Source organism: Peromyscus maniculatus, chromosome 12 (genome assembly GCF_049852395.1).
Source record: "Peromyscus maniculatus bairdii isolate BWxNUB_F1_BW_parent chromosome 12, HU_Pman_BW_mat_3.1, whole genome shotgun sequence".
In the NCBI taxonomy this organism is placed as follows: domain Eukaryota; kingdom Metazoa; phylum Chordata; class Mammalia; order Rodentia; family Cricetidae; genus Peromyscus; species Peromyscus maniculatus.
Window position 1 is genome coordinate 3595875 of NC_134863.1, and position 24030 is coordinate 3619904.

At 42.4% G+C, this 24030-nt stretch overlaps 1 protein-coding gene and 1 non-coding gene across 4 annotated transcripts in view; one reads left to right on the top strand and one right to left on the bottom strand.

Moving 5' to 3' along the window:
* Mapk1 (mitogen-activated protein kinase 1) overlaps positions 1 to 24030 on the top strand; it is a 69450-nt gene that overhangs the window by 17533 nt on the left and 27887 nt on the right. For all 3 annotated transcript variants that reach the window (XM_006993033.4, XM_006993034.4, XM_076548397.1), the window contains exons 2-3: positions 18662 to 18844; positions 20252 to 20441. In XM_006993033.4, the coding sequence (XP_006993095.1) occupies positions 18662 to 18844; positions 20252 to 20441 (373 nt within the window). The remainder of the gene's footprint in view (positions 1 to 18661; positions 18845 to 20251; positions 20442 to 24030) is intronic.
* Positions 4050 to 4151, bottom strand: LOC121821860 (U6 spliceosomal RNA). Its single transcript, XR_006062735.1, has one exon. It is a non-coding gene; the product is annotated as a U6 spliceosomal RNA (small nuclear RNA).

Sequence of the window (24030 nt, forward strand, 5' to 3'; positions counted from 1 at the left end):
TTTTCTTTGTCTTAATCTCCTCATTTATTTATCCATGCTGTAGCCTGTGTCAGAATTCCCTTTTAAATGCAACTGGAGATAATCATTAAGCAAATTAAGCCATTCCCAAATGAGGGTTTGTTTTTTTTTTTAATCATTTGTGGTTCTTAATTTTCTGCAGACCATCCAGTCATGCATTGTATATTGACATGAAAGTAGAAGCAAAGCAGAAATGTCTGGAGAAGGAAACGTGACCAGTGGGAAGGGGAAGGAAGGAGGAGGCAGAGGGTAGGGTGTGGAGTTTACTTAACATCATAAAACATACCCTTGTATGAAAGTGACCTTTCAGTACACATTACCTGTATAGTAAAATAGTTTCCTAATTTTTTCATTTGACTTTTATGTTAATGGGTGTTTTACCTGCATATATGTCTGTGTACCACATATGTGCAGTACCTTTGGAGGTGATACAGTGTCAGATCCCCTGAGACTGGAGTTACAGATAGTTATGAGGCACCATGTGAGTGCTGGGAGTCCAGCTGGGGTCCTCTGGAAGAACATTCAGTGAGTGCTCTTAAACACTGAACCATCCTTCCAGCCTGTTGATCTAGTCTTGAACTTTCCCAGATCATCCTACCTTTTGTCATCTCTCCGGGATGATCTGTACTGTTCCACCTGAACTTGCTTCTTGCTGTAACCACAAGTCTCCACCAACACCACCCATTCTCAGTTGAACCATGCACACTCCCTATATGTACAGTCTGTCTCCATTTTGATCTTTTTGAGTGGGTATTTTTTCTTAACTCCTTTTTCCTCTATCTAAGGCAAATATCTCTCTTTTTTCTTTTTTTCCTGGAACATTTCATGATAAAAGCAATTTCCTTTATAAAAAGTTGCCTCCACATCTTTCCGTGAGATACCTCTGTTCTCTTCAAAGTCTGTGAGTGACCCTTTATGGTAGTTTTGGTTGGTTGGAGGGGTAGGTGAGGGTTATGTTGAGACAGGGCATCATATATAGCTCAGGCTAGCTTAGGTTGCAGTCTACTTTGTAGCTGAGGATGACCTTGAACTACTTCCACTGCCAAGAGTGTTGGGATTATAGGAATGGGCCACCATTGTATGACAAAACTTTTCCCGAGGAGATGAAAGATACACATTACTCACCTCAAAAATCGAACTGGGTGAACCACTGAGTTCTATTGGGGCTACTTACAGGAATATGGGTGAGGGGTTACTTACAGGAGCAGAGATAACTCAAAGACAGCTGCACCACCAAAGTCCATTCCAATACAGATGACAGTTCACAAACCTAGGAACCTGGAGCACACTGTACAGCCTGCAGGCAGCTCAATCAGGTTGGAGACCAGGTGCCTCAGCTGGTGTAAATGTCTTCCAGGTAGCTGGCAAGTTTCTGTGTCTTCCAGGCAGCTGATCTTGTCTCAGAGATTTCTTTGGAGCTCTGTTCACTAGCCTCACAAGGACTCTTATTTTTTATTTTTCCCCAGAGCTGAGGACCGAAGGGCCTTGAGCTTACAAGGCAAGCGCTCTACCACTGAGCTAAATCCCCAACCCGGACCCTCACCTTTATATCTTACTCTGGTGAGGAGGGGCCTGGAGAATCTGGTCAGTTTCAGTGACTTCTTAAAGTTCCCTTGAGCTGTTTACCTTCCTGTCCAAGGAGCTTCCCTGCAGGATGCAGTGTTACAATCTCAAGGAAACTGCTATGCAACAGCCATTAACCTGGCAATTGTTGTGCTTTCTTTTTTTGTTTTTTAAGGCATGGTCTCACTATTATAGCCTTGTCTGGCCTTGCAGTTCACCATGTAGGCCAGACTGGCCTTGAACTCAGTAGAGAACCACCTGTCTACCTCCTAGAGGGACAGGATTAAATGCCTGGGCCACCATACCCAGCTTCATTCTTAGTTCTTGGGTGCCACTGTGTCGCACACAGCGCTGTCCTGTTGCGCACAGTGCTGATAGCACTGCAGTCTAAGGCAGTTCTTGCTTCAGCTCGTCTCCTTTAGGTCCCTGTGTGTTGTTTTCCCTGCTCACTTCTGGCTGAAGTAACTGACCTCAGTATGGTTAGGCTGGTGGTGTTAAGTTTCTTTGTTTACTTGTTTTTACTTTATTTTACTTAGTCCATTTAGTTTTTAATTTACTAATTGTTGGTGTTGATTTTCTTTATTTACTCACCATGTGGGGTGGAAAGTGAAGGTAGAGCTTGGGATCCTCTTCTCTCCTTCTACCATGTGGGTCCCTGGGATTGAACTCAGGTCTTCAGGGTTGGTTTGCCAGCGAGCACCTTTGTCCGCTGAGCCGTATTAACTAGCCCCTTGGTTGGTTGGTTGGTATTTTATTTTTGTTGTTGTTTTTAACCCTGTGTACTGCTTACACTATATGATTGTGTGCTACTAACTTTCATATATCTATGAGTTACCTATGACGTGTACCCACAACCTACAGTTAAATTTTATTTAAAATAAACTGACTGCCCCTCATTTGTTTGACTTTCTGTTGCTCCACTAGTTTTTGTTGTTTTAGTTTTTCTGAGACAGGGTTTCTCTGCAAATCCCTGGCTGTCCTAGAACTCGCTCTGTAGACCAGACCGGCCTCCAACTCAGAGATCCTCCTGCCTCTGCCTCCCAGTGCTAGGATTAAAGGCATCAGATGTTATACCCGACTGCTTGGATACTTTTAAATGATGCAGTTTTAAACGTTTCTTAGTACAACAGCTCTCCCTGAGTCTACTCTGAAATGGAATGTCCAGGTCAAATAAAAAGTAGTGTTTATAGTGTGTGACTAGATTGCCCTACATACAGAAACGGGGTTTGCATTTATGATGCTTAAGCCTTTTAGCAATATCTTTGTGCTTCCTTATTCCCCCTTGATATGTTTTCTTTTACTTTTAAATAAATGTCTGAGGTCAGAGCTGGGTTGGTAGAGTGTTTACCCTGAATGTACAAAGCACCAGGTTCAATCTTTTCACATTGTATAAACTGGACACCATGCTACACACCTGAAATTCCTACACTCAGGATGTCAAGGCAGGAGGATTAGAAGTTCAAGTCATCCTTGGCTATGTAGAAGCTGAGGCGAGCCTAGGAGATTGTATGTGTGTATATGAGCCCCCCCCCTTTTTTTTTAAGAGTTTGATAGGATCAGGTAGTTAGGATTGCCTTATTGGGGGTTATTTATTTGTAAAGCTAAATCTTTTACTAAGTTTTATGTTTTTATCTAGTATTTGAACTATATTCAAATAATTAGACCATTATCTATTAGAAACAGGGTATTAAGCCAGGCAGTGGTGGCGCATGCCTTTAATCCCAGCACTCGAGAGGCAGAGCCTGGCGGATCTCTGTGAGTTCGAGGCCAGCCTGGTCTACAGAGTGAGTTCCAGGAAAAGGTGCAAAGAGAAACCCTGTCTCAAAAAACCAAGGGAAAAAAAAAAGAAGAAAGAAATAGGGTATTGAGAGGAAGAAGAAGAAAGAAATAGGGTATTAACCTCTATTTAGTTATTATGAGAAGATACAAAGTAGAAACAAGCTTCATTAAGTCTTCCTCATTCATTTGCCAGCTGCGGGATACGCCACACGTGAATTCACTGTAATGTATTCAGCTTCTGTCCAGTACATGGGCATTTAGGTGGTGTATTAGTTAGGGTTCTCTAGAGAAAGAGAACTGGTTGAATGAAAATCAATCTCTCTCTCTCTCTATCTATCTATCTATCTATCTATCTATCTATCTATCTATCTCACTCACTCACTCACTCGCTCACTCTCACGCACACGGGATTTATTAGAATGGCTTACAGGTTGTGACCCAGCTGTCCCAACATGGCTGGCTCCCAGTGGAAAGTCCCAGAATCCAGTAGGTGTACCCATCCTCCCGGGGCTGGAGGCCCTAATGCAGTGAAAGGATGGACTGCCAGTGAAAAGGAGAACAAGCTTCCTTCTTCCGTGTCCTTATGTATGCTGCCAGCAGAAGGTGTGACCCAGATCAAAGGTGGGAATTCATCCCTCCCAGGTGTGTCCAGCCACATGGATGTTAGTTCCAGATGTGGTCAGGTTGACAAGAATAGCTGTCACAGATTGGCTTGTATGTCATCTTTGTGCAGGTACCATGCTGATCTTCCCTGTATTGTTCCAGTTTTAGTGTGTGGGCAGGGTTTTCTTATTTTGTAGCTTAGCAGTATCTAGGTCAGGACTAAAACTCAGATCTTTTGATAGGAATGCTGTGCTTTCTTCTGACAAATTAGTTCTTTTTTAAATTACGACATTGGAAAATGTAATAAATAGCAAGATTTTGGGGGCTTAGTGTTAAGAGCACTGGCTGTTCTCGAGGAGGGGACCCAGCATCAGTTCCCATCACCCATATGGTGACTCAAAATTGTCTGTGATTCTTATTCTAGGAAATCCAGTTTCTACTTCAGGCCTCTGTGAGTTCCTTCATGCTTGTTGTGCACATTAGCTCATGAAGATACACACTGCACATACAAGTAATAAGTAATTAAATAAATCTTTCTGTTTGGTTCTTGACAAGTGTGGGGGTGTTTTTGTTTGAGACACAGTTTTAGTGTGCAGTCCTAGCTTTCCTGGAACTCACTATATAGACTGGGCTGACCTCAGACTCACAGAGATACACCTGCCTCTGTCTCCCAAGTGTAGGAGAGGTGTGCATCACCATGCCTGGTGCATAAATCTTTAAAAAAAAAAAAAAAAAAAAAAAGTAAAAGATTTTTAAAGCCAAAAGACCTTGGAAAATGCACCTGTAGTCATCAACATTTGTGTGTGTGCTCTGGGCTCTAGAGCACCTTTCTCTAGAGGCTACACAGGGCGTCAGATTTTACAGTGCCTGTCAGGTATTGGAGCACACATACTAATCTTTTGAGTAGACCCAAAGCACTTATTACTGTTGGTTTCAGAGCCAAAATGGCTTTAGGCTAGCTTTTATTCTTTCATTTCTTCATTTGATGGTTGGAGTTCGCTTTAAAGAGAAAAGAAAAGGACAAAAACGCAGTTGCTGTGGCTTAGTGCACCATGAGAGAGAGAGCCAAGTGAAGTAAGGATAGTTGTAAAGCAGTCATTATCATCTACCTGCTTATTTTTGGAACAGTAATTTGGATCAGTCTAACTTGTTTAGCATCTGAAGACAAGTTAATTTTTATCTGTGAGATGAAGTACTGTAGTTTTGTGTTCAGATAATTAAAGTTCACCAAAATGGGAGGCTTAGAGAACAGCTTAATGGCTTCCTCTAAAAATAATCCATTCACAGTTGATAGGTAGCATTTTGGTTGCTTAGCGTTGTGTACAGTATGTGGTACTTTTACATAACCACTTTATTTAGACAAATATTATTGAGTCTTTGCCATGAGATATGACTGCATGACAGATAGCTAGAGAGGATAGAGAAAAAAAGCTAAACATAATCAGGAATTCTATACCAAAACACAGGGAGATTGTGGAGGCAGGGCATTCGATCTAAAGATAATGTCATTAATCAAAACCTGTTCGGAATATTTCCCTTGGAGTTGCCTTCATTATCAGACACAAACTGTGAAGGAAACCAGCCCCTTAATTTTATATCACAGCTCAATGTGTGTAGGGGTGCATGTTCTTGTTGGTTGGTTTTTGGTTTGTTTGTTTGTTTGTTTGTTTTGTTTTGGTTTTTGATTTTTTGAGACAAGGTTTCTCTGTGTAGCTTTGGTACCTGTACTTGATCTTGCTCTTGTGTGGCCATGGCTGTCCTGGAACTCACTCTGTAGACCAGGCTGGTCTTGAACTCAGAGATCTGCCTGCCTCTGCCTCCCAAGTGCTAGGATTAAAGGTGCGTACCACCACCACTCAAAAAAAGATTTGTTTTTTATGTGTGTCTGAATTAGTTAATGCCACAGGTATATGGCTGCACATGGAAGTCAAAAGTTGGGTATTTGGTCCCCTGGATGTTTAATAAAGGTGTTTATGAGCCACCTAGTATGGATGCTCAGGTGCTCTAAAAGAGCAGCAAACATTCTCAGCTGTAGAACCATCTCTCCAGCCCCCTACTTTTTTTTTTTTTTCTTTTTTGAAACAGGATTTCTTCCTGAAACCTGGGACTCGACTGTTGGATTAGAATGACTAGCCTGCCATTCCCAGGAGTCTGCCTGTCTCCACCTTCCCAGGACTGAGATAATTAGCACACACCACCGTACCTGGTTTTTCGTGTGTGCGCTGAGGATCTGAACTCAGGTTCCCATGCCTGTGTAGCATGTACTTTACCAGCTTGTCTTAATTAGGGTTTCTGTTACTGTGAAGAACACCATGATTTCGGCAGCTCTTAGAAGGGAAACATTTAATTGAGGTCATAGCTTATAGTTTCAAAGGTTCAGTCCACTATCATCATTTTGGTGTGCAGGTAGACATGGTGCTGGCCACATCTTGATCAGAAGGCAACAGGAAATGGACTGTGACAGTGGGCGGTATCTTGAGCATAGGAAACCTCAGAGCCTGCCCCACGGTAACACACTGTCTCCATATCTAACTCCCAACAAAGCCACACCTAATAATGCCACTCCCTATGAGTTTATGAGGGCCAGTTACAAACTGCCACACTACCACACCTACTGGGCTCCTTTTCTCCATTTTCCTCAGTCTTTTAAACATCCTCTCTGCAGTATAATTTTTATGCAATAAATTGCATCTTTTGGGACAGGGTGGGAAGAGAGAAGTATAGCTTAGGGTATGGCTTGTGCTTAAGAATATATGAGGTCCTGAATTTAAGTCTCAGCACCAAGAAAGGGGGGAGGGGGATAAAATGATTTTTTTAACTTAAGGCAGGATCTATGGAGCTCTGGCTATCCTGTAACTCACTGTAAACCAGACTGGCCTCAAGCTCACAGTGATCATCCTGTCTCTGCCTTCCAAGTGCAAGGATTACAGGGGTGTGCCACCACACCCAGCTGAAACGCTTCTTTATATAGTTAAATCTTAGAACCTGTGTAACATATGCTTGTGGAACCACCACCACAGTGAAGTCCCCGAACATTCATATCACCACAGAAGATCTCTTCCTCCTTTACAGTGTATACCTCAAGCAACCAGAGACCAGTTTTCGTCAGAGGTTACCAACAGCTTTCCTAGAAGCTCATATAGATTATTCCATTTCATATGGAAAAGAAAATAAGTACTGTCTGGTTTTCCTCAGATTCATTGTGTTACCTCACGTCTCAATCTGTTCCATGGATGGATATACCTCATATTATTATTTTCACTCTTCTCCACTTCCCTTTTTCTTTCCTGTTTGTTTATTTACTTAAGTGGCAGTGGTGGCGCACGCCTTTAATCCCAGTACTCCGGAGTTCAGAACAGCCAGAACTACACAGAGAAATCCTGTCTCAGAGAGAGAGACAGAGAGAGAGAGAGAGAGAGAGAGAGAGAGAGAGAGAGAGAGAGAGAGAGAGAGAGAGAGAGAGAGAGACTGAGAGACTGAGAGACTGAGAGACTGAGAGACTGACTCTGTGTAGCCCTGGCTTTCTTGGAACTCACTGTGTAGACCAGCTGACCCCAAACTCAATCCTCCTGCCTCCATCCCTCCCAACTCCCACCCACAACTTGTTTGATTGGTTGGGTTGGAAGGTTTTGGTTTTTGAGGCTATATAGCTCAGGCTTTCCATGAACCTGTGATCCCCTCAAGTGCTGGTATTACAGGTGTGTGCCTTTGCACCATTGAGTGATTGTTTTAGTTTTTTTAAAATAATGTTTCATGTAACATTCTGATCATGGTTTCCCTTCCCTCATCTCTTCCCAGATCTTCCCCACCTCTCCATCCATCCAACTCTGACTTCTTCTCTCTTAGAAAACAAACAGGCTGTATGCATGTAGTTTTGTTTTGTTTGTAATGGGCACCATGGCTGTTTGGAGGCTAGAGGTGTCAGATCCCCTGGAGGTCGAGACACAACCCGAAGTAGGTGCTGGGAACCGAACTGAACTCAGATCTTCTGCAAGAGCAATGAAACTTCCAAACCATGTCTCCAGCTCCCACATCCTTTACCTTTGATGGACATTTGAGTTGTTCCCGGTTTGGGGCTTTACATATAAAACTCCCCTGTAAACATTTTTACACACATCTTGTGGAAATAGATTAATTTCAACTTGCTGAAGCTGCTAGTTTGGTTTGTTAAGTGCATTTTGGTTTTTCAGAAACTGCCAGCTATTTTCCATAGTGGTTGCAGCATTTGTAACTCCACTTGTAGTGTGTAAGAAGGCCGCCACTGTGTGTCCTTGTCACCACTTCCTGCAGCCAGTCTTATTTCTGCCACTCTAGGGAATGTGTGGTTTTAATGCACATTTGCCTTTTCACTCTTCATCGTATTTTCCTGTTTGTTACAAAATATTCTATTGTCTATTTTAATAATCGGGTTATTGTCTTACTTTGAAGTTACATTTGGGGGGCGGGGGTATGGAGCCAGAAAAGGGTGTGGATCCCCTGGAGCTGGAGTTGCATGCCGGTGGTTGTGAAGCAACCCAACAACATAGGTGCTGGGAATCGTGTGTGCTTTCAGCTTGCAAGCCCTCTCCCCAGCCCAAGTTCTTTATTCTGTTTGTTCTGTTTGTTTTTACTTTTTGAGACAGGGTCTCTGTGTAGCTCTGGCTGTCATGGAACTCACTGTGTTGACCAGGCTGGCTTGCCTCTGCACAGTGATTAAGAGCACTTGTTCTTGCAGAGAACCTGGGTTTGATTCCCAGCACCTACTTGGTGGTCCACAACTGTCAGCTTCAATCCCAGGGAATCCAACACCTTCTTCCGACCTTTACAGGCACCAGGCACACATGTGGGTGCATGTACGTATATGCAAGCAAACACTCATTCACATAAAATATAAATCTAATTTTTAAATACATAAATGTGACACTTTTATTCTCCACTTAAAATGGAAGCATGTTTAACATAAATACTTAATTTTTGACATAATTGCCAGGTTTCTTTAGCATAGCTATGAGCCATGCTCTGTGCTCAGTGTACTGTTTGTCTGTTTTTACAATTGTGTTTTTTTGTTTTTGTTTTTGTTTTCAGAGCTGAGGACTGAACCCAGGGCCTTGCGCTTGCTAGGCAAACGCTCTACCACTGAGCTAAATCCCCAACCCCTCAGGTCTCTGTTTGAAGGCCTCTCTCACTTTGCCAAAAAGATAGAACCTTCTGTGAATTCCCAATTTAAACCAAGTTATCTAGTCATTTTATTTAAATATTTATTTATTTATTTATTATGTATACAGCTTGTATGACTGCAAGCCAGAAGAGGGCACCAGATCTCATTACAGATGGTTGTGATCCACCATGTGGTTGCTGGGAATTGAACTCAGGACCTCTGGAAGAGCAGTCAATGCTCTTAACCTCTGAGCCATCTCTCCAGCCCTCTAGTCATTTTAATAGCACTAATTATTTATATTTTTCTCCATATTCATGGTAATTTGTTCATAATATAATCATATATTAATATCTATGTCTTTATTTCTCCCCTGTGTAGTTACGAGGTCATAAAGCTGTGTTTTCACCAATCTATCCATAGTGCTTAACACAGTTGGAGATGATCAATAATTTCAGGGCAGGCAGGGTGTTTCTTCTTACCCATTATTCAGGAAGCTGCTGCAGGAGCATTATCGCAGGTTCAAGTCCAGCCTGAGTATGGACTGAGTGAGACAAAAAGTATTTGAGGAAGTTTTGCTGTGTAATTCCTTCAAAATTGATATTCCTGTCTCTACCTCCACTGAGCCTATAAATTGCCCTTGTAACAAGAGTTCTTTTTTTAGTCTTTTTTGTTCCATGGGTCCTTTAGGCCGGTGGTTCTCAACCTTCCTAATGCTGTGATCCTTTAGTACAGTTCTTCAACAGACCCTCAACCATAAAGTTATTTTCGTTGCTACTTTGTAACCGTAATTTTGCTACTGTTATCATAATGTAAATGTTTTTGGAGGTAGAAGTTTGCCAAAGAGGTCACGGCCCAAAGGTTGAGAACCATTGCATTAGGTTGTTAATAAAACTTGTGAGCCCTCAAATCAGTACTTTTGAATAAATATAAAATTATAAAAGAAATTGGAAACATTGGAGTATTATTTTTGTGATGTTAGGATTAAACAGAATACCATTTTACTATTAAGAAAAATTAATTTTATCTGGACATTGTGGTGCACATTGTACTTGGAAGGTGGAGGCAGGAGCTGCAAGTTTGAGGCCAGCCTGGGCTACACAGTGAGTTTTAGACAAGCCTGAACTGTACAGAGAGCCTGGCTCAAAGGAAGAAAAGACCCCTTCACCATATGTACTTCTTCATCGTGAAGAGCAAGTGGCAAGTCTTAGCAGCTGCTCTGACTTTGGAGTGGGGACGCGTGGCAGTCCTTTGAGAACTGTAGCGTGGTCTTCTTGTGGGCGCTCCTAGTTCTGCTTTAACCTCCTGTTGGCGGTCGGCGTGGTGCCTGTGTTTCTGACCGAGCTGCCCCTCCCTGCTCGTCATTCAAGTGTCACCCTTTGCTCTACCCCAGGACATGGGAACTCAAGCCACGTTGTCCTGTGCAGCCCTGTACTCAGCCCTCTGAGTACCCATCATTGAAATACCACCTTCTACACACAGCATAGAGCAGTGACTAGCATTTAAGAAGCACTTGGCAAATTGTAGCTGTTACTAAGTAAGAATTGTTCATAAAAGTTACTTTCGGGGGCTGGAGAGATGGCTCAGAGGTTAAGAGCACTTCCAGAGGTCTTGAGTTCAATTCCCAGCAACCACATGGGGCCTCACAACTATCTGCATTGAGATATGGCGCCCTCTTCTGGCCTGCAAACACATATGCAGACAGAACATTGTATACATAATAAATAAATAAATAAATAAATAAATAAATAAATAAATAAATAAATCTTTTTTTTTTAAAAAAAAAGTTACTTTCAGGCCAGGTGGTGGTAGTGCACGCCTTTAATACCAGCACCAGGAAGCAGAGGCAGGTAGATCTCTGAATTCAAGGCCAGCCTGGTCTACATAGTTCCAGGACAGCTGGGGCTACATAGAAAAACCCTGTCTCTAAAAACAAAACAAAAAATTTTAGTTAATTTTATATTTGTTTAGCTTTTTTGAGGAGACATCTGTTCACCCCAGATAGGGCATTAAACCAAAGAAACAATTTTACCCAACTTTAGCTTAATGAATCAATGAGTTTAGGTGGTTACTTTCAAGTGTGTGTGACTCAAAAACAGCTACATCATTGAAAAACCCTCCTCAGCATGAGACCATGTGGGAAAGCTGTATCCCTGGAGTTCTCTGCACAACTATATGGAAAATCTCTTTCAGCAATTGTTTACTACTTTCATAGCTTTTGGAGAGGGGCTGTTTCCCTTTCCCTCCATCAGAGAGTTAGGGGCCCAGCCTGCCCCAAGAAATAGAATTTTGGAAGACACTTGGAAATAAATATGCTAGAGATTAGGATAAGGAAGACATCATACACACATTTACTTCTAATAAGCTTAAACTAGCACCATACATTTAGGCAATATAATATATGTTACAAAAAGGAACACCATACAGAGCTCCACTGGCGCTTGTGTGTTTCTGATACTCCTCTCTCTGCCCAACGATTCTGACAGATTGGCCTCTACAAACCACCAATTCTGTTTTCAGCTCACGGGAACTTCCAAGATCCATTTAGGTTGTTTTTTTTGTTTTTTGTTTTTTTCCTTACAGCTTCAAAATTGTACAGGCAGCAAACTAGATCAGTCCTAGGTTTCAGACATCTTGTTGATACATATGTGCAGCCCGTTCAGTGTTAGAAAACTTGTTAGACCAATGAGGTGACCAGTGGGTAAAGCAGAAAGGTGGAGGAGAACACTACTTTACAGGTTGTCCTCCATCCTCCACATGGGCTTAGTGTTTGTTTAGTGTTTTGATCTTTGTTTTCAACTACCAAACTTCGGGTTAGTTTATTTTACTATTTATTTATTTGGGGGACAGGGTCTCTCTACATAGTCGTGGCTGTCCTGGAACTAGCTCTGTAGACAAGACTGGCCTTGAACTCAGAGAGATCCTCTGCCTCTGCCTCTGGAGTGCTGGGATTAAGGGCATGCTCCACCACCACTTGGCAAGAGCTTATATTTTATCCAAAAGTTAGAGGCAGAGAGCCTGGGCCTTGCATTGGCTTTTGAAACATCGAAGCCCACCTTCCAGTGACACACCTTCTGATCCTTCCTAAATAATTCCAACTGGTGACACACCTTCTGATCCTTCCTAAATAGTTCCAGCTGGGAACCAAGCATTCAGATATGTGAGCCTTTGGGGACCATTCTCATTCAAACCACCACATTCCACTCCCTGGCCCCCAGAGGCTCATGGCCATATAATGCAGAGTATTTAGTCCAACTTCGAAAGTCCCCATAGTCTTTCACAGTCTCAACACTGTTTCAAAGTCCAACGTCTTTTCTGAGTCTCAAGACAATCTTTTAACTATAATACCCTGTAAAAGCAAAAGGCAAATTGCATACTTCCAACACAGTGGCATAGAATTGCCTTTTCAGAGGGATGAAAGAGAGATTATTGAGGAAATACTGAACCAAAGCAAGACCTGAAACCCAGCAAGTCAAACTCCAAATACTGTATCTCTATGTCTGATATCAAAAAAGCTTAAATAGATCTCTGGCTTTGTAAACTGCAGCACACCTCTCTTTGGGACTGGTTCCATTCTCTGTCAGCAGCTTTTCTCAGACATTCCATGGCACTGTCACCTCCAACGAAATTCAGCTTAACTTGGACAGCGTCATGAAGTGGCCGCTGCAGGCCTCCATGCAGGGACACCTCTGGCTTTAACAACATTCCTCAATAGCTGTGGAAGATTCTGTCCTTGACTCTAATGTAGAACCACTGCCTTCTTCTTGTAAGGGATGAAACTGGCCTTCTCCTTTAATTATATCTGCATAAGCTTTGCTTTATAGTTGCTCTTTAGGCTGAGGAGATCGTCAGGTCCCACCCTGAGGGTCCCACACTCTTTGTTCCATTTTTAGTTTTTCTTGTTTTTGTTTGGGATTGTACACTCATGGGGGAAAAAAATCTTACACAAGAATAGAGAAATGGAGCCTGTATTCTGTCATTGGAAGGTACATGTTTCCTTGGGACCACTTGGTAGAGTCTAGTATCTGCTCAGTTTCTCCTGTATAAAGTAACTTCATTCATTTTGTCCTCAAGCTTTGGGACAGTTCCAAGACTACATCTGAAATAACCTTGGGCCATCTCAGTGATGATGGTGCACCCCTTTAATCTCGACATTCAGGCAGCGAAGGCTGGTGGATCTCTGAGTTCAAGGCCAGCCTGATCTACAAAGCAAGTTCCAGGACAGCCAAGACTCCACAAAGAAACCTTGTCTCAAATAACTTGAAAAAGAGCTGAGCTGTGGTGGTGCACGCCTTTGATCCCAGCACTCGGGAGGCAGAGCCAGGTGGATCTCTGAGTTTGAGGCCAGCCTGGTCTACAGAACGAGATCCAGGACAGGCACCAAAACTACACGGAGAAACCCTGTGGGGCATGGGGGACCACTTGAGAAAAGAAATAACATTGGGCCTTGGAAAGGGCTTGACCTCATCTCGTTATTTTGGGCATCTTGGATGGGTGGATGGTGACATAAGCCAAGTTGTGAAGATGGTGTGTCCAGGTACTCTAGTGCCTTTGTCTCTTTGCATGTGTTTCTCCTGACACTGATTTCCTCGTTCCCGTCCCCCAGTTTTGCCATGGGGTACTTTCTCTTCCACCTACTAGTCTCCAACCTTCATTTGCCTACTTTCTTTATAATACCTTTCCAGTTGTCTACCTGCATTTTCTAGTATTCTTCCCCTGCCCTGTTACCATTTCTTAAAAGGTCCCTGGTTTTTTTGCATTCACATCTGCCTTCTTTTCATTTTCATACAGGACCAAGGGCACCTCACTTCATCTCACTGTAGACTGAGTTAACTGTTCTCCAGTTCTGTAGCCTTCTCCACCTCAGTTTGAAGTTCCTTCTCTGACTTCTGAAATACCACTGTCTTCCCTCCTAGTCTGTCTGTTTGAGTAAACACACTGACTTTCAAGTTGGACAAGAGGTTCTTGGTCTGTTACTGTTGATTTGTTTCTTACCACCCTTAACTGGTTTATCATCTTTACTGACAGTGATATCTGCTGCGGCTTCTATTGCTCTTCCTTACACTGCCGAGAACCATTGTCTCCATCCAACACCCCCCCCACAGGCACCTTTAGATCTCTTAAGTCAGGTAGGCCAGGGATATAACTTGGTGTAGAATACTTGCCTACAGTACCCAGGGTTCCATCCCCCTCACCACATCCATTCAATTCATTCATTCATTCATAAATATACACATATATTATACATACATAAATCATTCTTGGCTCCTATCCTAAAGGGATATGCCTTGCTCCCAGAGCTACCTCTGATATTTGCAAGGTCTGGAGTGTAACTATAGAGTCCCACATGCTATAAAAATCAAGTGAAGAAATACTAAATGGAATATATGTTCTTTCTTCCTACAATGATGAGTATTATATCAATGACCTTGAAGGTCAGACTCAACTAGAAAATTCTTAGGCTTTTTAGAGTTCTGTGCCAGCTGTTTCAGGAGGCCACACCCATACCATAGCCCTCTTCTTTCCTCAACCACAGTGTTCCCCTCACTTTGAGCTTCAGAACAAGAGTGATCTGCTAGGCATGGGTTTGCATAGTTTCTGAGACAGAACTTGCGAGCTGTTGGTGAGCATGGTTCTTTGGGAAGGGACAGTGCTGGGTGAAGTCAGTGGTCCCATAATCATACTGGTACTTCTCCCTTTCCATGTGTTACATTTCTACTTGACTTTAACCCTGCTTTTTTGTAAACAGTCTACTCCTGTAGAATATGGTTTCTGTAGGGCCTGCTTGCTTGCCTGCCTGCCTTTTAGACAGGGTCGAATTATGGCTGGCCTTGCACTATTTATCTAGACCCATTTGGCCTCTGACAGAGATCTGCCTGTTACTGCCTCTTCCTCCTGGATGCTGGAATTGAAGATGTACACCACCATTCCTAGAGCTTAGACCCAATTTTTCATCCTTCTTCTGATATCCTTATTTGGAATTAATCTACCCGGATTCTCTTTTCACTTAGGAAGCAAATTTCTGTGAAGGTAATGTTGTGTATTGCTGTCTCCATTCCTCACTAAATTCAGAGTTTTTTCCATCACAGTTACCATAAAGTCTCTCAAATGGGAAGTACATTTCAAGTAGTTTGAGTTCTCCAGAAGCTGTGACCAGCACTCTTGTTGCTGTGGTAACCCCATCAAAACAGGAAATGAAGTTGGTTTGCCATCACTATTCATAATTGACTCACGTTGATTCCCTTTGCTTCTCTAAGTGTTCACGAAGCATCTGTTAAATAATATCCAGAATTTTATGGCTTTGAGTTCATATTTGCAGATCAGTTTCTTTTGGAGTCTATTCCGACTCAGCCCTGGAATAAACCAGACATCCAAAGTCCTGCACCCCTCATTTAAATTCTTTGATTCATTCTTGATAATTTGTGCATATATGCAATGTATCTGGGTGCTGTCTAGCCCGTAATCTCCCCTCCCACTTCCCCTGAGGCCTCCAACATTTCTCCCTCCCATGTTCCTATCTTATTTTTCTTGTAACCTTTGGGTCCAGTTAGTGTGTCTACATGGGATGTGGGACCATCTACCAGAAGGTGGGCAACCCATCAGTCAGCAGCTGTACCCCAAAGAAAAATTACTTCTTCTCCCCCAGCAGCCATCACTTGCCAGTTATTCCTCCACTCTTATTGGATGTCATGAAGCCTTCTCTCATTCATACTGATGTGCTGATTGGCTTGATCATATGCAGCATTTCACAACATTCCTCCTCATCCTCCATCTCTTACATTCTTTCCCCCATCTTCCATGAAATTTCCTGAACCTCGGGAGCGGGTGGGACATGATACAGATCCCAGTTTAGGGCTGAGCATTCAATAGTCACTTGTTCCCAGCACTTTGACTGCATTGACTGCTGCCCACTGCAGAAAGAAGTTTCTCTGACCAACCTTGAGAAAGCATGGAAACTTATGGGTATACATATATTTAGGAGGCAATTTGACAGCATATCCAGTTAGCAAAACAACATTAGTAGATTCACCTCTGGGACCCATGGCTTCCCTGGCCATGAACTTTTGACTAGATTTTTGGTACCAGACACAGCTCTCCTGTAGAGCTGGCCTCAAATTCAATCCAGAAGTTGTGCTGTGACCTGAACTTCAGCCTTCTGGAAGAACAGAATAAACTCTTAACCACTGACCCATGCCTCTTAGCCCCCCTCCCAGATAGGGTCTTTCACAATGTAACCCAGGCTGGCCTGGAACTTACTATATAGACCAGGTTGGCCTTGAACTCAGAGATCTGCTTCCCTCTGCCTCCTTAGTGCTAGGATTAGAGGTGTGTGACATCAAGACAGATACCCTAGCTCCCCTTTCCATTTAAAATTTTATTTTGTGTTGCCCGTATGTATATATCCATGCAGACAGTAGCAAGCCACACCATATGAGCAGGATCATGGCTTCCTTTCAGGCGAAGGTGGAAGAGGATGGTATCACACCTTCAAAAAAGAAGTCATCTTGGTTATGTCACCACCAAGTCAGGAGACGTCACAGTAGAAGGCTGCATTGCTTAGCTCCTTCTGACAGCCCCATTAGATAAACCCATTGGGGTGGCCACACCTTTAATCCCAGCAGGAGGCAGAGGAGGCGGTTTTCTGAGTTCGAGGCCAGCCTGATCTACAAAGTGAGATCCAGGACAGGCTCCAAAGTTACGCAGAGAAACCCTGTGGGGGGGGGGGGGGGCGGGGACCTAACTAAATAAATAAATTGTCCTGCCTTATAAATAAATAAGTGAACAAACAAAATAAAAGCCAGTCCTGGTAGATTATAATTCTGTAAAGCAAGCCAGGTTTGACTATTATGTTCAATGAAAAATTAAGAATTTATAATGTTGAGTTTCTGACCAGGATTTTTACTTAATTTTTGCAATGTTTTACAATGCTGAAAGATCAAATTTCAAGGCTTTAAGATGCTACCAGGCAGTTTTCTGGCCCTGAGCTGACAATTCCAAACCCCAAACCTTTGTAACTGTTTTAACTATGTTTTTTCTCTTGTTATGATTACCAAAGAGAGGTTTCTTTCTTTTTTTATTTGTTTATTTTCGAGACAGAGTTTCTCTGTGTAGCCCTGGCTGTCCTGGAACTCACAGAGATCCACCTAAAGGCGTGTACCACCACTAATTGCCCAAGAGTGTTTGTTTCTTTAGTAGATCCCAGTGTAGATACACTTGCCTAAACTGTACATTCTTTTGCCTGCCTCCCTGAAAACCACTGTTTTGGGCCCTAATGTACAAACTAAGGAAAGTAACAGTTAAATAGTCATTCTGTTTAAGAAGTGTATTTCATTTCACAGTATTTGGGGACAGTGCTGCATGTTGATGGCGTTGTGAGGTGATAGCAACCAAGGTTGCTACTCCTAAAGCATCGTCTTCAGATAGACGCAGTCAAGGGTATCAGTAAAAGGAGATCAATACCGTTTTAGAAGTGTGAACTTTCTAATAATAAACTTTTACTGTGTCATGTTTCTAGCACTTTATGAGGAAACAAAATATTTTACTATTTGCCAAAATTTTCATTGCTTTAGTCAGTGACCAGATATTATTTATTAATATAAAATGCCTTTGTAGAAAATATTTAGTTAAATCGCTGCGCTCCCCCCCAAAAAAGAGATACAAAAAAAAATTTTAAACCACCCTGAAATAGAAAGTAAAATATGTATTGCTTCTGTTGAGAATTAGTAGTTGAGTCTTAAGGGTAGCTTGGGAAGGACTGGAGTCCTATCATGGCTGTAAAAGTATTTTTTAGAAGATAACTTTGTAGATTTTGTTATAGAATTACTCCAATATTATGGTTCAGTTTCTTGAAAACAATAACAAAAAATAGTCCTGTGTTTTGCATGTGAGAAAGTTGATAACTGGGCTGGAGAGATCACTTGGTGGTTAAGAGTACTTGGTGCCTTTGCAGAGAGCACCCAGGTTCCATTCCCAACACTCAACGTGCAGCTCACAGCTGTTCATATAACTCCGGTTCCAAAAGATCTAATGCCCTCTTCTAGCCTCCAAGGGCACCGTACACATGTGCACAGTCATACAGGGAGACAAGCATCCATACACAGAAAATAAAAATAAACAAAAGCAAATCTTTTTTTAAAGAGGTTGAGATTGATAAAGGAGATAAGCATCCATATGCACAAAATAAAAATAAGCAAAGCTTTTAAAAAAAAAAAAAAAAAAGCAAGAGGTTGAGGTTGATAAAGACAATTAAGCTTTCCAAATCTGGTTTTTAGTGATAAAGCTATTGGTTGGTTTGTGCTGAGTCAGAGAATTCAATACAACTATCAATAGTTGTTTTGGGGGGTGATTTTGTGTGTGTTGGGGGATTTGATTTTGTTTCCTGTAAACCTATCTCAGGTTTGTGGAAATGAGCATTCATCTTGTGAGCAGGGCCCTGCAGCTCTTAAGTGTCAGATCAGCATCTGCTGTATTCTTTTCTGCCAGAAATTTCTGTGAGCTGTTTTTAATACTGTCTTTTCTCATGTAGCACACCTTTGGTTTTTTTTTTTTTAATTTTATTTTTAGCTCTGCTTATGATAATCTCAACAAAGTTCGAGTTGCTATCAAGAAAATCAGTCCTTTTGAGCACCAGACCTACTGCCAGAGAACCCTAAGAGAAATAAAAATCTTACTGCGCTTCAGACATGAGAATATCATCGGGATCAATGACATCATCCGGGCACCAACCATTGAGCAGATGAAAGATGTGTATCCTTTTCTACGTTAGGGGCTGCCTCGCTGCTCCGTGGTCACTCTGTGGAGTAAATAACTGAAAGTGAAGGAAGTGTGCACAAAGCCTTTTCTAATCATTCCTCCCATACACATAAAGCATGCTAAGGAGATTGTAATTTGCACTTTAATGTTTAAAGCATTTTATTTTTTCTCCATTTTATCAGTTTTTGGTAACTAATTCTAATATGTTTTTGGTAAGTTCAGTGTTTCCTCTGTATAACAGTTTCCTTCTAGTTTTGGAGAGTCTTGGTTATTGTCATTTCCAGCCCCACTATGATAGAGGGAAACAAGCAAGCATTCATTCACATGAGGAAGTGGGTACACCTGGCTGATTAGCACCTTCCAGACAGTCCTAGTGTGTTCCTCTTTCAGCCTCAGGTTCCTGTCTTTAAAATGGAAAAACTGGGCCTCATGATATCTTAAGGCCCGAGCAGCTCTGATAACACATCATTGTAGCCAGCATTAGAGAGCAAGGCTGAGCTGCTCTAGAAGACCCCTTGTAGTCTGCACCCCTCGGGAGTGGCCGGCTCCAGGTCTCCAGGCAGACCTACTTTTAAATGGCTCTGTTAGTAGGTGCTGTGGTATGTTAAGTGAATGCCTCCTGCTGCCACCACCTGTTGGTCTTGTTTTACCTTTTGTCATAAAGCCTCTTGCAGATGACAAGTTTTATTTAGATTTGGTTTTTTGGTTTTTCTGTGTAGCCCTCTTCTGTCCTGGAACTCGCTCTGTAGAACAAGCTGACCTCGAACTCAGAAATTCTCCTGCCTCTGCCTCCCAAGTGCTGGGTGGCACCACTGCCCATCACAATATAATTTTCATAAGAAATAATGTGGTTTAGCTGAAGTTTTAGGTGCTTAAATAGTAGCTATTCGGGAAAGAAAGACAAGCAGAACTCAGCGTCAACCCCTCTTCACACTGCTTCCCTTGGTCTTGTGTGCGTATCAGCAGTAGTCGGGAACAGGGAAGAACACTGAGAGCACTCAGACTGCAGATTGGTGGTGGGAAGCAGAGAAAACAACGTGTCATTACACGTTGTTCTGGGCAGAAAGGTGAATGCTGATGTTGGTGACCTCCGTGCTCTTAGGCTTTGGAGGCAGCTGGCTGGTAGTGGACAATTTTGGAGAACAGGGAAGTTGAGACTTCAAGGTTGGCCAATATTCTGTTTTAAGTCTCAGTCTAGACCCACAAGAAGCCACATAGGGCAGAGATGATATATGTTCTCTTCCGTGAGAGTGTACCCATGTTTTCTTTGGTTTCTCCTTTCCATTGATGGCCTTGCTGTATCAGAAGCTGCATGGGGAAAGGATTAAGAGAAGTTGAATTTGTTTGGTGCTTTGCTAAGTGTGACCAACTGTTGGATGTTTACCTTAACCTGTCAAACAGATATATAGTACAGGACCTCATGGAGACAGATCTTTACAAGCTCTTGAAGACACAACACCTCAGCAATGACCATATCTGCTATTTTCTTTATCAGATCCTGAGAGGATTAAAATACATACATTCAGCTAACGTTCTGCATCGTGACCTCAAGCCTTCTAACCTCCTGCTGAACACCACTTGTGATCTCAAGGTCAGCTAAGGCACTTTTATTTTATAGCAAAAATACAAGTACACAACATGAGTCTTGTTCCTTCTTTAACCCACTCTTCCTTTCCAGAGATAGTAGCCACAGTAGCAAGTTAGTAGCTCTTTTGGGGGGGGGGGGGAGACGTGTTTCGAGACAGGGTTTCTCTATGTGGTTTTGGTGCCTGTCCTGGATCTTACTCTGTAGATCAGGCTGACCTCGAACTCACAGAGATTTGCCCGGCTCAGCCTCCCGAGTGCTGGGATTAAAGGCGTGCACCACCACTCTCCGTCCAAATCAGTAGCTCTTATGTGCATGTGTGTATGTTTTATGTGCATGCTTACATATTCTTTGTATATAGTGTCATGTGCGTTGTTTTTAGTCCTTTGTATCAAGAAAGCAAAACAAGGCTCATGGTGATACAGAGCTTCTCACATAGATAGACATAATCTTAAGTGTTCAATAATGTCAGGTATGGTGGCACATGCCTCAGATCCCAGCACTGGGAGCAGAGGCAAGCAGATCTTTGGGAGTTAAGGCCAACCTGAAGTATGTAGTATGTTTAATATATATATTAAACACTGACAAAGTTTTTTTTTCCAACTTTGTACCTTAGTAAAATGAAAATACATGTTCACACAAAAACTTGTACATAGGTATTCATGGTAGTATAATTCATTGTCACTGAAAAATGTAAACAATCCAAATGTCCAGCTAATTGTGGATAAAATGTGATAGAGCTATACAGTGAGTTTATAGTGGAGAGCATTAGGGGAGACAGTTCTAATTTGTTAGTTTTTTTTTTTCTGTTGTTAATTAAGGTTGCATAACCCTGTGACTGTAATATTAAAAACTATAGCATTATATACTTTATGTGAATTATATCCCAGTAAAGAAACTTTAAAAGTATGTGGAGATGTGTAAGAATAATAATTTCTTGAGTTTTCAGTTAAATGAACATTCCTGTGTGAAGCTTTGTTAGGTATGCCACGCCAAGAAGTATGTGTGCCCCTGAAAGTGGAAAGCTGAGAGATGGAAACCCAGCAGACAATGTGTTACTGATAGCATATGCTGTATCTGGCTACCGAAAATAGTATTCAAATGCAAAAGAGGAAGATAATGTCCGTGTCAGCCCTCCAAGGATGAACAGGCTTTCCTAAGTGAGGGGCTCTGTTGGACACAGGTGTCATAGGCAGGAAGACCAGAGGAATGAAGGTCAGAAGCAAGGGAGGAGTTAAGAAAAGTACTACATCCTTTTCTTTTTTGGGGCAGCATTGGGTATTGGGCAGTTGCTTATAAGCAAGAGAGATTGGCTGGAAATGAAATATGGACAACCTTTATCTAAGCTTTGTTTTTTGTTGTTATTTTGAGACATGGTCTGACTATATAGCTCAGACTTAGTAATAGGTTTGTACCACCACACCCAGCAAGGTATAGTTGGGGCTTATCCCAAACTCCATTTTCCTACTTCACTCTTCAGCTTTTTATTATTGGCATACTCCAGCGTATCGAGCTTCACTCATATTTTTAAGGTATGTGTCTGGAGTATGTCATTCATATGGAGAACATTTCATTCCAAAGATGAGTGTGGTTTTTCACTGAGATTCTTACTTGCCACAGCAAGCCTGTGCGTGCAGAACAGGCTACGGTGGCAGGTAGTGTATGCATACGACACAGGAGCTAACACTGGTGGGGGAGCCACCTCCTCGAGCTCTAGCGCACATCAAGAAGTGCCACCACATTGTGGGGCTTCATGATGACCCTTTATTTCCCAGGCCCACAGACACACTTACGGGGTTTAGACCCTGTTGACAGCTTCTCTTGGCTTATTTTCAGTGGAGCAGAAAATGGGAGGTGTGGTCAGTACTAGTGTGTGCTCGTTGTTTGCCGAAGAGAACTCACCGAGTTATCAGTAAGCACTCCCACAGCCCGTTTGATTGCATTTACACCTGTGAAGAAGGATACAGAATGGAACAGGTTTTAAAGAACATTTGCATAGTCCAAGAGGTGGTCAGATGGGAATGCCGAAGTTTAATGGGGCCCTTTAGGCTTGGACTGCACTAGCTGTCTGGCTTCTTCTGAGTATTACTAGGGCTTTATCTGTAGCTGTGATAGATTTGTTTGGGTAGTGTTGTTGTTGTCTTATTGGCTTTGTTAATTAGGTTAGCCTTCAGCAGTATAATATTAAGGAAATTTTGTGGCCAGGCATGGTATCGAACACCTTTAATCCCAGCACTAAAGAGGCAGAGGCAGGCAGATCTCTGTGAGTTTGGGGCTACACAGAGAAACCCTGTCTCAAAAGAACAGAGGGAGAGAGAGAAGAGAGAAGTTTTCTGGCTGCACTGAGTTGTGTGCTTTGCTTGAAGGTGAATTATAAGACGAAGAGTAAGCTCTTCAAAAGAGAAACACTGAGTCACATGTTGAAAAGTTGAAGTCACTCAGAAATGGAATGGATTGGTCCATAGGTCCATAGTTACCATAGGAAGTGGTGACTGAGAGTGCTTCCTTCAGATGTGGGAAATATCATTTATTCATGTTTTTCCTAGTCTTACTGCCACAGCTCCTGTGCTGGAAATCCTTCATGCTGTTCACTCGAAAGGAATTGGTTGAAAAGACTTTGGTTTTGTTGTTGTTGATTTTGTTTGTTTGTTTGAGATTGGGTCTCACTGTGTTGCTCTGGCTGTCCTGGAACTCACTATGTAAACCAGGCTGATCTTGAATTCAGAGCTTTCTAAGTGCTAGGAATAAAGGCATGTTTTACTAAAGCTTCAAGATCAGTCAAACAGAATTTAGAACTTAATTGTATTCTTCCTCAAAAGTGGTAGCTGGAGGCTGGTGAAATGGCTGAGGTGGGTAGAAGCACTGCCCAAGCCTGACAACCTGAGTTTGATCCCTGTATTGAACAGTGGAAGGAGACAACCAACTCCTAAAAGTCACCTTCTGACCTCTCTGCACACACCATGGCACAGACACACCTGCATTCAAACACATAATAATAAAAAGAACTAAGATACGTAGTCTTACAGCTGGGCTAGAAATGTAAGTAACTGGTAGAGGGCTTTGATAGCGTGTGTGGGGACCAGTGACCACTAGGGTTGTAACCTCCATGGCAAGCAAGCTGTCATTTCAAGGAGGCTCAGGCTCATGGTGGAGTTTTTGTATGCCAAGTGGAGAGGCTGGAGTGGGCAATTCCCTGTGGAGAACCACAGGAGTTCCTCACTCTCTCCATATGGGAAGTGTCCAGCCTGTCAGAGGGTTCTTGGGGGAAGGAGTGAGGAAGTATTAGATAAAAAATATAGACCTAGACGAAGAGAAAGACAAAGATACAGGATAGCTTGGGGGTGGGGGAGCCTGGGTCAATACCCAGCCACCCAGACTTTATTCATGATGGGCCTTTTAAACATCAGCAAGAGGAAGGACAAAAGCCATCCCTCTTCCAAGGTCAAGGTATAAAGTACCAACAAGTGTAGACCCTTCAAAACACCTGGTACCCACACCTTTGGCCAACTATCCCATTATGCAGCCCTGAGGGGCTAAGTAAGCCCAGACTTTCTGCCCTTGAGTAAGGCCTTACGGGGGAGCCTCTGTGGGCTCC